General features: G+C 49.6%; 1 protein-coding gene across 3 annotated transcripts in view; it reads left to right on the top strand.

Annotated features, from left to right (window-relative positions):
• Positions 1-13,519, top strand: part of LOC132383728 (pyruvate carboxylase, mitochondrial-like) — a 950,497-nt gene that overhangs the window by 158,504 nt on the left and 778,474 nt on the right. For all 3 annotated transcript variants that reach the window (XM_059954922.1, XM_059954921.1, XM_059954923.1), the window contains exon 8: positions 3,595-3,713. In XM_059954922.1, the coding sequence (XP_059810905.1) occupies positions 3,595-3,713 (119 nt within the window). The remainder of the gene's footprint in view (positions 1-3,594; positions 3,714-13,519) is intronic.

Raw genomic sequence — 13,519 nt, 5'->3', positions numbered from 1 at the left:
TGGGCCAGACTGAGTAGAGGGGGATATTTGAGATTGGGCCAGACTGAGGAGAGGAGGGATATTTGAGATTGGGTCTTGGACTGAGGAGAGGAGGGATATTTGAGATTGGGTCTTGGACTGAGAGGAGAGGAGGGATATTTGAGATTGGGTCTTGGACTGAGAGGAGAGGAGGGATATTTGCGATTGGGTCTTGGACTGAGGAGAGGAGGGATATTTGCGTTTGTGTTGGACTGAGGAGAGGAGGGATATTTGCGTTTGTGTTGGATTGAGGAGAGGAGGGATATTTGCGTTTGTGTTGGACTGAGGAGAGGTGGGATATTTGCGTTTGTGTTGGACTGAGGAGAGGAGGGATATTTGCGTTTGTGTTGGACTGAGGAGAGGAGGGATATTTGCGGTTGGGTCTTGGACAGAGAAGAGGAGGGATATTTGCGATTGTGTTGGACTGAGGAGAGGAGGTATATTTGCGTTTGTGTTGGACTGAGGAGCGGAGGGATATTTGCGTTTGTGTCGGACTGAGGAGAGGAGGGATATTTGTGATTGGGTCTTGGATAGAGGAGAGGAGGGATATTTGCGATTGGGTCCGACTGAGGAGAGGAGGGATATTTGCGATTGGGTCTTGGACTGAGGAGAGGAGGGATATTTGCGTTTGTGTTGGACTGAGGAGAGGAGGGATATTTGCGTTTGTGTCGGACTGAGGAGAGGAGGGATATTTGTGATTGGGTCTTGGACAGGGGAGAGGAGGGATATTTGCGAATGGGTCTTGGACAGAGGAGAGGAGGGATATTTGTGATTGGGTCTTGGACAGAGGAGAGGAGGGATATTTGCGATTGGGTCCGACTGAGGAGAGGAGGGATATTTGCGATTGGGTCTTGGACTGAGGAGAGGAGGGATATTTGCGATTGGGTCGGATTGAGGAGAGGAGGGATATTTGCGATTGGGTCTCGGACTGAGGAGAGGAGGGATATTTGCGATTGGGTCTCGGACTGAGGAGAGGAGGGATATTTGCGATTGGGTCGGATTGAGGAGAGGAGGGATATTTGCGATTGGGTCGGATTGAGGAGAGGAGGTATATTTGTGATTGTGTCGGACTGAGGAGAGGAGGGATATTTGTGATTGGGTCTTGGACTGAGGAGAGGAGGGATATTTGTGATTGGGTCTTGGACTGAGGAGAGGAGGGATATTTGCGATTGGGTCGGATTGAGGAGAGGAGGGATATTTGCGATTGGGTCTTGGACTGAGGAGAGGAGGGATATTTGCGATTGGGTCGGATTGAGGAGAGGAGGGATATTTGCGATTGGGTCGGATTGAGGAGAGGAGGTATATTTGTGATTGTGTCGGACTGAGGAGAGGAGGGATATTTGTGATTGGGTCTTGGACTGAGGAGAGGAGGGATATTTGCGATTGGGTCTCGGACTGAGAGGAGAGGAGGGATATTTGCGATTGGGTCTTGGAGTGAGGAGAGGAGGGATATTTGCATTTGTGTTGGATTGAGGAGAGGAGGGATATTTGCGTTTGTGTTGGACTGAGGAGAGGTGGGATATTTGCGTTTGTGTTGGACTGAGGAGAGGAGGGATATTTGCGTTTGTGTTGGACTGAGGAGAGGAGGGATATTTGCGGTTGGGTCTTGGACAGAGAAGAGGAGGGATATTTGCGATTGTGTTGGACTGAGGAGAGGAGGTATATTTGCGTTTGTGTTGGACTGAGGAGCGGAGGGATATTTGCATTTGTGTCGGACTGAGGAGAGGAGGGATATTTGTGATTGGGCCTTGGATAGAGGAGAGGAGGGATATTTACGATTGGGTCCGACTGAGGAGAGGAGGGATATTTGCGATTGGGTTGAGGAGAGGAGGGATATTTGCGTTTGTGTTGGACTGAGGAGAGGAGGGATATTTGCGTTTGTGTCAGACTGAGGAGAGGAGGGATATTTGTGATTGGGTCTTGGACAGCGGAGAGGAGGGATATTTGCGAATGGGTCTTGGACAGAGGAGAGGAGGGATATTTGTGATTGGGTCTTGGACAGAGGAGAGGAGGGATATTTGCGATTGGGTCCGACTGAGGAGAGGAGGGATATTTGCGATTGGGTCTTGGACTGAGGAGAGGAGGGATATTTGCGATTGGGTCGGATTGAGGAGAGGAGGGATATTTGCGATTGGGTCTTGGACTGAGGAGAGGAGGGATATTTGCGATTGGGTCGGATTGAGGAGAGGAGGGATATTTGCGATTGGGTCGGATTGAGGAGAGGAGGTATATTTGTGATTGTGTCGGACTGAGGAGAGGAGGGATATTTGTGATTGTGTCTTGGACTGAGGAGAGGAGGGATATTTGTGATTGGGTCTTGGACTGAGGAGAGGAGGGATATTTGCGATTGGGTCGGATTGAGGAGAGGAGGGATATTTGCGATTGGGTCTTGGACTGAGGAGAGGAGGGATATTTGCGATTGGGTCGGATTGAGGAGAGGAGGGATATTTGCGATTGGGTCGGATTGAGGAGAGGAGGTATATTTGTGATTGTGTCGGACTGAGGAGAGGAGGGATATTTGTGATTGGGCCTTGGACTGAGGAGAGGAGGGATATTTGTGATTGTGTCTCGGACTGAGGAGAGGAGGGATATTTGCGATTGGGTCGGATTGAGGAGAGGAGGGATATTTGTGATTGTGTCGGACTGAGGAGAGGAGGGATATTTGTGATTGGGTCTTGGACTGAGGAGAGGAGGGATATTTGAGATTGGGTCTTGGACTGAGGAGAGGAGGGATATTTGCGATTGGGTCTCGGACTGAGGAGAGGAGGGATATTCGTGATTGGGTCTCGGACAGAGGAGAGGAGGTATATTTGCGATTGTGTCGGACAGAGGAGAGGAGGTATATTTGCGATTGTGTTGGACTGAGGAGAGGAGGGATATTTGTGATTGGGTCTTGGACTGAGGAGAGGAGGGATATTTGCGATTGGGTCTAGGACTGAGGAGAGGAGGGATATTTGCGATTGGGTCTCGGACAGAGGAGAGGAGGGATATTTGCGATTGGGTCGGATTGAGGAGAGGAGGGATATTTGTGATTGTGTCGGACTGAGGAGAGGAGGGATATTTGTGATTGGGTCTTGGACTGAGGAGAGGAGGGATATTTGAGATTGGGTCTTGGACTGAGGAGAGGAGGGATATTTGCGATTGGGTCTCGGACTGAGGAGAGGAGGGATATTCGTGATTGGGTCTCGGACAGAGGAGAGGAGGTATATTTGCGATTGTGTCGGACAGAGGAGAGGAGGTATATTTGCGATTGTGTTGGACTGAGGAGAGGAGGGATATTTGCGATTGTGTTGGACTGAGGAGAGGAGGGATATTTGTGATTGGGTCTTGGACTGAGGAGAGGAGGGATATTTGCGATTGGGTCTAGGACTGAGGAGAGGAGGGATATTTGCGATTGGGTCTCGGACAGAGGAGAGGAGGGATATTTGCGATTGTGTCGGACTGAGGAGAGGAGGGATATTTGTTGTTGGGATTTGGATGTGTAGTGGGTTTGCAGGTGTGTGCAGATTGCCACCAAATGTCCTGCTTTCACACATCTACCTGCAGTAAACACACTCCTTGTGTTTCCTCATCCAGGTGGGCTACGAAAATGCCGGCACGGTGGAATTTCTAATCGATAAGCACGGCAAGCACTTCTTCATCGAGGTCAACTCCAGGCTTCAAGTAGAGCACACTGTTACTGAAGAAATTACTGAGTAAGTGGTTCATTGCTAATTAATGATAATGGCTAACTCTGCAAGCATTTTAGATGGAGTTAATGAGGTGATTGTATCGCCACGAGCCACTTGAGGAAATAGATTCTGTGATCACAGTGCAGGAACATGAAGATAATCAACTACAGCTTATTTCTCCTGGGAGAGACCCACATGTTCCATCGCTGCTCAAGCATTTTGCTTTTTCTTGCAAATGTCTTCTTTTTAAGAATTGAATGTTTGCTGTAGCAGTAAAACAAAAACACAGAAGCATGAGTTTATTTTCTTATTTAGGTGCTAAACATTTAATTATATACTGTGATTCTTCACCCCCCCCCCTCACTTTCTATTGTCTGGTAAATGAACACAGCCTCACTTTTCCACAGGCGATAAATGAAGCTGTCTGTTTGATAGCTTATGTGTGTTTGCTTGTTCTGACTTATTAAGCAGCTTGTACAAATTTGCAAATTAGTCTGCGTGTGTGTCAGGAAATGTGTTAATTTTTGCAACCAATGAATTACTCGCCTTAAACAGTTTACCCAGCCAGTGTCAGCAGCGTGCTTGCCATCTCTCTGAAGTGGATCCGTGGCGACAGAGGAGCTGGAATTGTATGGCTGGAAGTTTAGCTGGACATTTAGTGGAAGCGTTTGAGACTAGAGAGGTGTAACGGAGGAGAAACTCCTTCCATTTGCAGTGCCAGTTGTTGTAGAGAATCTGCCTACACAGAAATTAAAGGATCTTTCTACCATGTTGTGGTTGTGGGGGTGTTGCCTGAAAGAGGAACACGCTCTACTGTACGTTTTTATTTCCAGTGTTGAGCAAAAGTTTCAGGCTCGGTGCCTGGCTCTGGTGCTGGACTTCACAGATTCTGCAATTGATTCATTTTCCTCATGCCACTCTTCATTCTTTTCCTCGTTATTTCCAATCTCTGAACTCCTGAGCCCCATCTTTACACCAGATGGAACAGAGCGTTGTAACATTGTCAAGGCCAGTCCTGCTTTTATATACAGTACTGTGCTGAAGTCTTTGGTGTAGTAATTTTATGTGCAGGTATTGCACTGTACTCTGCCACAAAAAAACACCCACATTTCATAGCATACGTGAGTGATGATGGACCTGATTCTGATCTGGGTCTCTATTGTGGACTGAGAGTGGGAAGGGGGCAGGGAGAGGGGAATCACGGTTGGGAAAAGGGGAAGGGAGAGGGGAGGGAGCGGGAAGCACTAGAGAGACATTCTGCCATCATCATTATGTGCCGTGTCGTATGACGTGGCCGTTCGTGGTCTTTCTGTGACCGTGGTTGTTCTTGGGAAATTGTTCCATAGAAGTGGTTAACCATTGCCTTCTTCTGGATATGAATACTCTTCAGAGATTGTCTGCCTGGCGTCAGTGGTCACGTAACCAGGACTTGTGATCTGCACCGGCTGCTCGTACGACCGTCCACCGCCTGCTCCCACGGCTTCACCTCACCCTGATCGGGGGCTGAGCAGGAGCTACACCTTGCCCGAGGGTGACCTGCAGGCCGGCGGAGGGAAGGAGCCCCTCACACCTCCTTTGGTAGAGACACATCTCCAACACCACCCAATTCTGTAATCATCAATTAACCGATTGTTTGGAATCAAATGACCTTGCCTGGTGTCTCAGGGCTGGGTGTGTCTGTACCCGTCCCTGACACTCCTTCTCTGCCCCCTGTCCCACACCCCTCCACCCTCACCATTCCCAACATCCTTTGCCCCCATCAGATTTACAAACTCGCTCTCCGCTCCACATTGACAAATACAATACTGTGCGAATGTCCCGGGCACCCTGGTGATATATAGGAGCCTCGGAGTTTTGCACAGGACTGTATTTATTTATCTGATGTAGGGATACAATGTGGAACAGGCTTGTTCAGCCCAACAAGCCAGAAACCCACCTACTTAACCCCAGCCTAATCACAAGACCAACCGGTATGTCTTTGTGGTGTGGGAGGAGCCCCACGCGCTCTCAGGGAGAATTGCCACAGATGGTACTGGAATTGGTCTCCAATTTTCTGTGGGAGGAGACCCACGCGTTCACAGGGAGAATCCCCACTGATGGTATCGGAATTGATCCCCAATTTCCTGTGGGAGGAGACCCACGCGCTCTCAGGGAGAATTGCCACAGATGGTACTGGAATTGGTCTCCAATTTCCTGTCAGAGGAGACCTACGCGTTCACAGGGAGAATCCCCACTGATGGTATCGGAATTGATCCCCAATTTCCTGTGGGAGGAGCCCCACGCGCTCTCAGGGAGAATCCCCACATTCGGTACTGGAATTGGTCTCCAATTTCCTGTGGGAGGAGACCCACGCGTTCACAGGGAGAATCCCCACTGATGGTATCGGAATTGATCCCCAATTTCCTGTGGGAGGAGACCCATGCATTCACAGGGAGAATCGCCACAGACGGTACTGGAATTGGTCCCCAATTTTCTGTGGGAGGAGACCCACGCGTTCACAGGGAGAATCGCCACAGATGGTACTGGAAATGACACTACCGTGTCCGATCACAACTAGAGCACACACCTCATCTGTTCGTTTGTCAACCCCCTTGAATGTTGCTCTTTGGTCGTGTCCGAAAATCAATCTATTGGTTAGTTCCTGATGAAAGGTCTTGGCCTGAAGGTCAACTGTTTACTCGTTTCCATAGTTGCTGCCTGACCAGCTGAGTTCCTCCGGCACTTGGTGTGTGTTACTTGGAATTCCAGCATCTGCAGATTCTCTCTTGTTTGTCACGTACGGACTTGCTGGAGGTGGTCTTTAAGTTTAGGACCTGGGTCTCGGAAGTGGGAGCCACACCCTCACCACCTCCTGTGGAATGATTTCAGCTACGCTGGCTTGAAATTGGTCACTTCATTCCAGGACGAAAGCATCCTTAGATTCAGGTGGCTGGTGCAAGGCTAGATACCAATGCTCCCAAAAGCTGCAGCTGAGAATCGCGTTAACCACTGGCTTTCGGCTGTCAGGACTGCTCGGGTTGCTGTGGGCCAGACAGGGAATCGTGGGGGCTGCTGGAGTTAGGCGCATCACCCCATCCTCTCCATTGCCGGACCATGTTGAGCCAAGGGGAGAGAGGCTTGGCATGGCCCTTCAGCACTGCTGGCGTTGTTTGCAATGAGTGGATTTTAGCGAGAAGGAATTGATTAAATTTTAAATATTTATTTGCAACTCGATTTTATCATGCTTTCACTTCTGAGCCATAAGTTTTCAGTTTGATTGGTAGGCAAGAGTGGAGAGCTGTACACCCATTGCTTGTCTATCTCCTGGTAAACTAGATAACCAGCAGCTGGTTAACTGAAATTCCAGCAGATGATCCAGACAATAGGGTAGCTGAGAATATAAATCTGAGGGTCCTGAGAAAGCATGGCGTACACAGTGCTCACTATCTGTGAAGTGGAGGAGTGAGGGACTTGGCTGAGGAAATAGCAATGGTGACATTTTATACTTAAGTGATTAAATAAAAAATAGTTCTGCCTCTTGCTCTGTCAGAGGTTATTGCAGACCTCTGCAGTGCACCCAGTGTCAGTAAGACCAAAGAATCGATGGGGGACTTCAGGAAAGGGAGGTCGAGGGAACACACTTCAGTGCTCATCGCGGGGATCAGAAATGGAAAGGGTGAGCAGCTTCTGGTTCCTGGGCATCAATATCTCTGAGGGTCTATCCTGGACTCAATGTACTGATGCCAGTGAAAGAACGTACAACAGTGGCTATATTTAGTCGGAGTTTCAGGCAATAAGTCGGAATCAGGTCTATCAGCACCGGCATATGTCACGAAATTCATTAATTTAGCAGCAGGACAGTATATGATAACATAAAAAATGAATAATAATATATATTAAATAAATAGTGCAAAAACAGAAATAGTATTAAAAAAAGCATTGAGGATTCAGTGTCCATTTAGAAATTGGATGGCAGAGGGGAAGAAGCTGTTCCTGAATCGCTGAGTGTGTGTCTTCAGGCTCCTGTACCTCCTCCCTGACGGCAGAGGGGAAGAAGCTGTTCCTGAATCGTTGAGTGTGTGTCTTCAGGCTCCTGTACCTCCTCCCTGACGGCAGAGGGGAAGAAGCTGTTCCTGAATCACTGAGTGTGTGTCTTCAGGCTCCTGTACCTCCTCCCTGACGGCAGAGGGGAAGAAGCTGTTCCTGAATCGTTGAGTGTGTGTCTTCAGGCTCCTGTACCTCCTCCCTGATGGCAGAGGGGAAGAAGCTGTTTCTGAATCAGTGAGTGTGTGGCTTCAGGCTCCTGTACCTCCTCCCTGATGGCAGAAGGGAAGAAGCTGTTTCTGAATCAGTGAGTGTGTGGCTTCAGGCTCCTGTACCTCCTCCCTGATGGCAGAGGGGAAGAAGCTGTTTCTGAATCAGTGAGTGTGTGGCTTCAGGGTACTGGACTTCCTGGAGCAGAAGAGAGCCGGGAGAAATGCAGCCATGGTTGCCATCACTACCACTCCCACTAACACATATACGTGTCCCACCTGCAATAGAACTTGCGGGTCCAGGATAGGACTGTATAGTCATCAAAGATCTCACTGTGAAAGGAGTCGATGTTGTCATTGGATTTCAATGGACAGCTGAAGAAGTAGGAGAGGAAGAAGGACCTCCTCCCTGATGAGAAGGGGACATGTTCTGGGTGATTGGGTCATTAACAATGGATGCTGCCTTTCTGAGGCACCGCTCTTTGAAGACGTCCTGAATACTATGGAGGCTGGCTCCCAAGATGGAGCTGACTGAGTTTACAATTTTCTGAAGCTTCTTTCGGTCCTGTGCAGTAGCCCTTCCATACCAGCTAGTGATGCAGCCTGTCAGAGTGCTCTCCACGGTGCATCTGTAGAAGTTTTAGAGTGCTTTAGGTGAGAATCCAAATCTCTTCAAATTCCTGATGAAATATAGCCACTGCCTTGCCTTCTTTATTGCTGTATCACTATTTGGGACCAGGTTAGATCCTCAGAGATCTTGACACCCAGGAACTTGAAGCTGCTCTCTCTCTCGACTTCTGATCCCTCTATGAGGATTGGTTTGTGTTCCTTCGTCTTACCCTTCCCGAAGTCCACAATCAGCTCTTTCGTCTTACTGACGTTGAGTGCAAGATTGTTACTGCGACACTACTCAACCAGCTGGTACATCTCGCTCCTGTACGCCTGCTCATCTCCATCTACCAACAGACATCAGCAAATTTGTAGATGGTATTTGAGCTGTGCCTAGCCACACAGTCATGGGTGTAGAGAGAGTAGAGCAGTGGGCTAAGCACACACCCCTGAGGTGTGCCAGTGTTTATGGTCAGTGAGGAGGAGGTATTATCATCAATCTGCACGGATTGTGGTCTTCCGGTTAGGAAGTTGAGGATCCAATTGCAGAGAGAGGTACAGAGGCTCAGCTTCAGTAACTATAGGAATGATGGTTTTAAACAGCGAGCTCCAGTCTCGCCCAGACGTAGGTGTTTGTGTTGTCCAGGTGATCTAAGGCCGTGTGCAGAGCCATTAAGATTTCATCTGTCGTAGACCTATTGTGGAGATAGGGAAACTGCAATGAGTCCCGTTCCTTGCTGAGGCAGCAATAGATTCTAGCCAAGACCAACCCCTCAAAGCAAAGGAGTTTCACCAAGCACGCTGACGAATGTCCAGTGGAGAGCCGTGGGGGCTGGAGCGGGTGGGAGACATCACGGAAGGCTCCTCTCCTTTCAGGCCATACCCTCTTCTCGTTACTACCATCAGAGGGACGCCACACAAAGCTGAAGACCCACACTCAGAATTTCAGGAACGTCTCTTCCTCTTGGCCATCAGGAGCATTAGCCGCTGCTGACCGTCGCTGAGGATGCGGGTATCAGGGCAGCCCATCCCACAGCTCCAGAGAGTGAGGCCACTCAGCCCATCCAGTCTGCTCTGCCATTTTATCACTGCTAATTTATTACCCCTCTCAACCTTCTCCCTGTGACCTATGATGCCCTGACTAATCAAGAACCTATCAAATCAGATCCCTTTTAATTCTTCTCCCTCTCACTTTAAAGCTCTGCCCTCTGGTTCTAACCAACCATACCCTGGGGAAAAAGATGGTGACCATCCCTCTTGTCAGAAGTTCAATGTGAATTACAAACATGTCATCATGCACAGTCCCGAGACTCATTTTTCTTGCGGGCGTTCTCAATAAATCCCTGACAGAAAGACCACATGAACTTGGAGTTCAACCAGAACTCAACAAACTGTATGTACAAAGAAAGAAAAGAAGCAATGAATTCAGTGAACGGGAGGTGGAGTACACTTACCCTTGTACCCCTGCTGGTGAGAATATTGGGCCTTGTCCGTTGCCATGGAAACTGCCCAGCCTGTTTCAGTCCCACCCATTTGAAGAACCAGCTCCCAGTAACCCAGCCAACTAAAGCTCCCCCCCTTTTGCCTCAACTCCTCACCCAGCACTGTTCTCCGGCCTCCGCACTCAAAGGTGTGCGCCACTCGGAATTCCCTGCTTCCCAAGCGGTCTCCTGATTCCTGGAAAGCTACCTGTGGGACCTCTCCCTTTTTCTAAACGATTGATACCACAATCTCTGGTTCGTGGCTGAACCTTGCATCTTGTACCGGGGAGGCAGAGGACCATTCTGGGAATAAACGTCGAACCGTCCGGCTTACGATGGCGCTGGCGAACCTCAGCAACTTCGGGCTGGCGGCCGATGAAACAGCGATAGCAACTAGCGCACACAGAATGCTGGAGGGGCTCAGCAGGCCAGGCAGCATTTGCGGAAAAGAGTGCAGTCGACGTTCTGGGGCAAGACCCTTCGGCAGCAACTAAATACTTCTGCTCACCATACGCTTTCATGGCAAATAATCGTCTGCAACTTCCCCTTGGACTTGGAGGCAATTTGACATGGCAGAGCCGAGGTGAGGTGGCAGACCCATCACCAAGAGTGTGGAAGAGCATGGAAGATGGGATCCAGGCCCCAGGGAAATGATGTGCGGATGGAGACTTACAGGCCACGTCGAGGCGGCGATGCCCGGCGTATCTGAGCAGCAGACCCCGTTGTTCGGATGGAGAGTTCGGCGCTAGGCCAGACTGAAACGGTCACGGTGTTGAGGCGAGGCGAGGTTGGATCACTGCTTACTCATCTCTGACGGACGATGTTTCTCTCAAGAGAGATGCTGGAAATCCAAGCAGCGCACACTAAACGCTGGAGGAACTCAGCGCTCTGTGTGTTTCATGGGGCTCTCTTGCAGGCATCCGTTTAGAAACGCTATTTGGCTTGCGGTTATTGTTTCCGTGATTTCAGTAGACATTGGGTGTTCGGACGTAACCCAGAGTGGAGCCCCATATATCGATTTGTGGCTGCTGGTTAGGAGAGGAATCACAAGGTTGTATAATGCATACGTACTTTGATAATAAATGTACTTTGAACTGTACAGATGCCAAGGAAAAGACTATAAATCTGTATCACTCTCTTCACATTTCACTCTCCCGATACAACTATCACTTTGGAATTCAGCAGGTCGGGCAGCATCTATGGAAGGGACTGAATGTGGATGTATCGGGATGAGACTGTTCAACAGCCTGCAAGGTGCAGGAAGGTTGCTACTGGAACAAGTGGGTTTGAGTTATAGGGAGAGGCTAGATGACCGGAACTGCTCTCCCTGGGATGAAGGAAGCTGATAGGTGACTCCTTATAGTGCAGGGCTTCCCAACCTTCTTGATGCCATTGACCCTTACCATGAACGAGGGGACTGCAGTCCTCAGGTTGAATCCCCGGTTATAGAGGGTTATAAAATCGTCAGGGCTGTAGAAAATCCCACAAAAAGTAGTGGATTCAGCCCAGTTCATCGCGAGTAAAGCCCTCCCCACCACTGAGGGTATCTACATGAAGCGTTGTAGCAGGAAAGCAGCTTCCAAAATCAGGGACCCCACCACCCAGGACATGCTCACTTCTCACTGCTGCCATCAGGAAGGAGGTACAGGAGCCTCAGGTCCCACACCACCAGGTTCAGGAACAGTTATCACCCCTCAACCATCAGGCTCCTGAACCGGGGGTGTGAATCAGTTCAGAGTTGAGGTTATCCTCACTGGTTCAGGAGCCTGATGGTTGAGGGGTAATAACTTCCTGAACCTGGTGGTGTGGGACCTGAGGCTCCTGTACCTCCTTCCCGCTGGAATCAGTTCAGAGTTGAGGTTATCCTCACTGGTTCAGGAGCCTGATGGTTGAGGGGTAATAACTGTTCCTGAACCTGCTGGTGTGGGTCCTGAGGCTCCTGTACCTCCTTCCCGATGGAATCAGTTCAGAGTTGAGGTTATCCTCACTGGTTCAGGAGCCTGATGGTTGAGGGGTAATAACTGTTCCTGAACCTGCTGGTGTGGGTCCTGAGGCTCCTGTACCTCCTTCCCGCTGGAATCAGTTCAGAGTTGAGGTTATCCTCACTGGTTCAGGAGCCTGATGGTTGAGGGGTAATAACTGTTCCTGAACCTAGTGGTGTGGGACCTGAGGCTCCTGTACCTCCTTCCCGATGGAATCAGTTCAGAGTTGAGGTTATCCTCACTGGTTCAGGAGCCTGATGGTTGAGGGGTAATAACTGTTCCTGAACCTGGTGGTGTGGGACCTGAGGCTCCTGTACCTCCTTCCCGATGGAATCAGTTCAGAGTTGAGGTTATCCTCACTGGTTCAGGAGCCTGATGGTTGAGGGGTAATAACTGTTCCTGAACCTGGTGGTGTGGGACCTGAGGCTCCTGTACCTCCTTCCCGATGGAATCAGTTCAGAGTTGAGGTTATCCTCACTGGTTCAGGAGCCTGATGGTTGAGGGGTAATAACTGTTCCTGAACCTGGTGGTGTGGGACCTGAGGACCTCGTTGTGCTGCCTGTCCTCAGGAAGGACGAGGAGGTCCCTGAGGTTACAGGGATGATTTCTTTGAATGAGCGACTTTGGAGTGTCTTTGGAGAAGCTGGAGCTGTGCTTGGAGCAAAGAAATTTGAGAGAGTTGCTGAAGGTCGAGATAGGTGATTCAGGGTAAGCTGGAAGGAATTCTTTCCCTTAGCAGATGGCTGGAGGATGAGAGAACATGGATAAATAACCAGGAGGATGTGAGGAGAATCGTTATCAGCTGGCACTCTCTGGCCGTAAGGCTCTTGAAGACAGAATCAATCAGAGATTCCCAAAGGCAACGGGCTTAGAAAAAGAAAAAGTAATTTGCAGAGCTGAGAGGTATGAGTGGGAGCGTGTTGACTGCTGAACACGGGAGCAGGCTCTCGATTGAGCGAACTACTGTTCGGTTCTGTTCCCCGGCTTTTTCCACTTAATTGATTTGCAGACATTGACAATTCTGTTTGAGAGTTGCAACTCTCCAAGCTGATGTTTTACAAAGTCTGGAGACGTGAGAAGGGCAGACAGGATGGTGTCACCGGAATGATTCAGGAACCGGGCGGAGGGGTGGGAACACGGGACTCTATCTGTGTCCTCTGGACCTAGACTCCCCCACTATAGGAAACATCCTCTCCACATCCACTCTATCTGTGTCCTCTGGTCCTAGACTCCCCCACTATAGGAAACATCCTCTCCACATCCACTCTATCTGTGTCCTCTGGTCCTACACTCCCCCACTATAGGAAACATCCTCTCCACATCCACTCTATCTGTGTCCTCTGGTCATAGACTCCCCAACTATAGGAAACATCAAATCCACTCTATCTGTGTCCTCTGGTCCTAGACTCCCCCACTATTGGAAACATCCTCTCCACATCCACTCTATCTGTGTCCTCTGGTCCTAGACTCACCCATTGTAGGAAACATCCGCTCCACATCCACTCTATCTGTGCCCTCTGGTCCTA

This window comes from Hypanus sabinus, chromosome 31 (genome assembly GCF_030144855.1).
Source record: "Hypanus sabinus isolate sHypSab1 chromosome 31, sHypSab1.hap1, whole genome shotgun sequence".
NCBI lineage: Eukaryota > Metazoa > Chordata > Chondrichthyes > Myliobatiformes > Dasyatidae > Hypanus > Hypanus sabinus.
The sequence above is the reverse complement of the archived record's forward strand: the minus strand, read 5'-3'. Positions and strand labels throughout refer to the sequence as shown.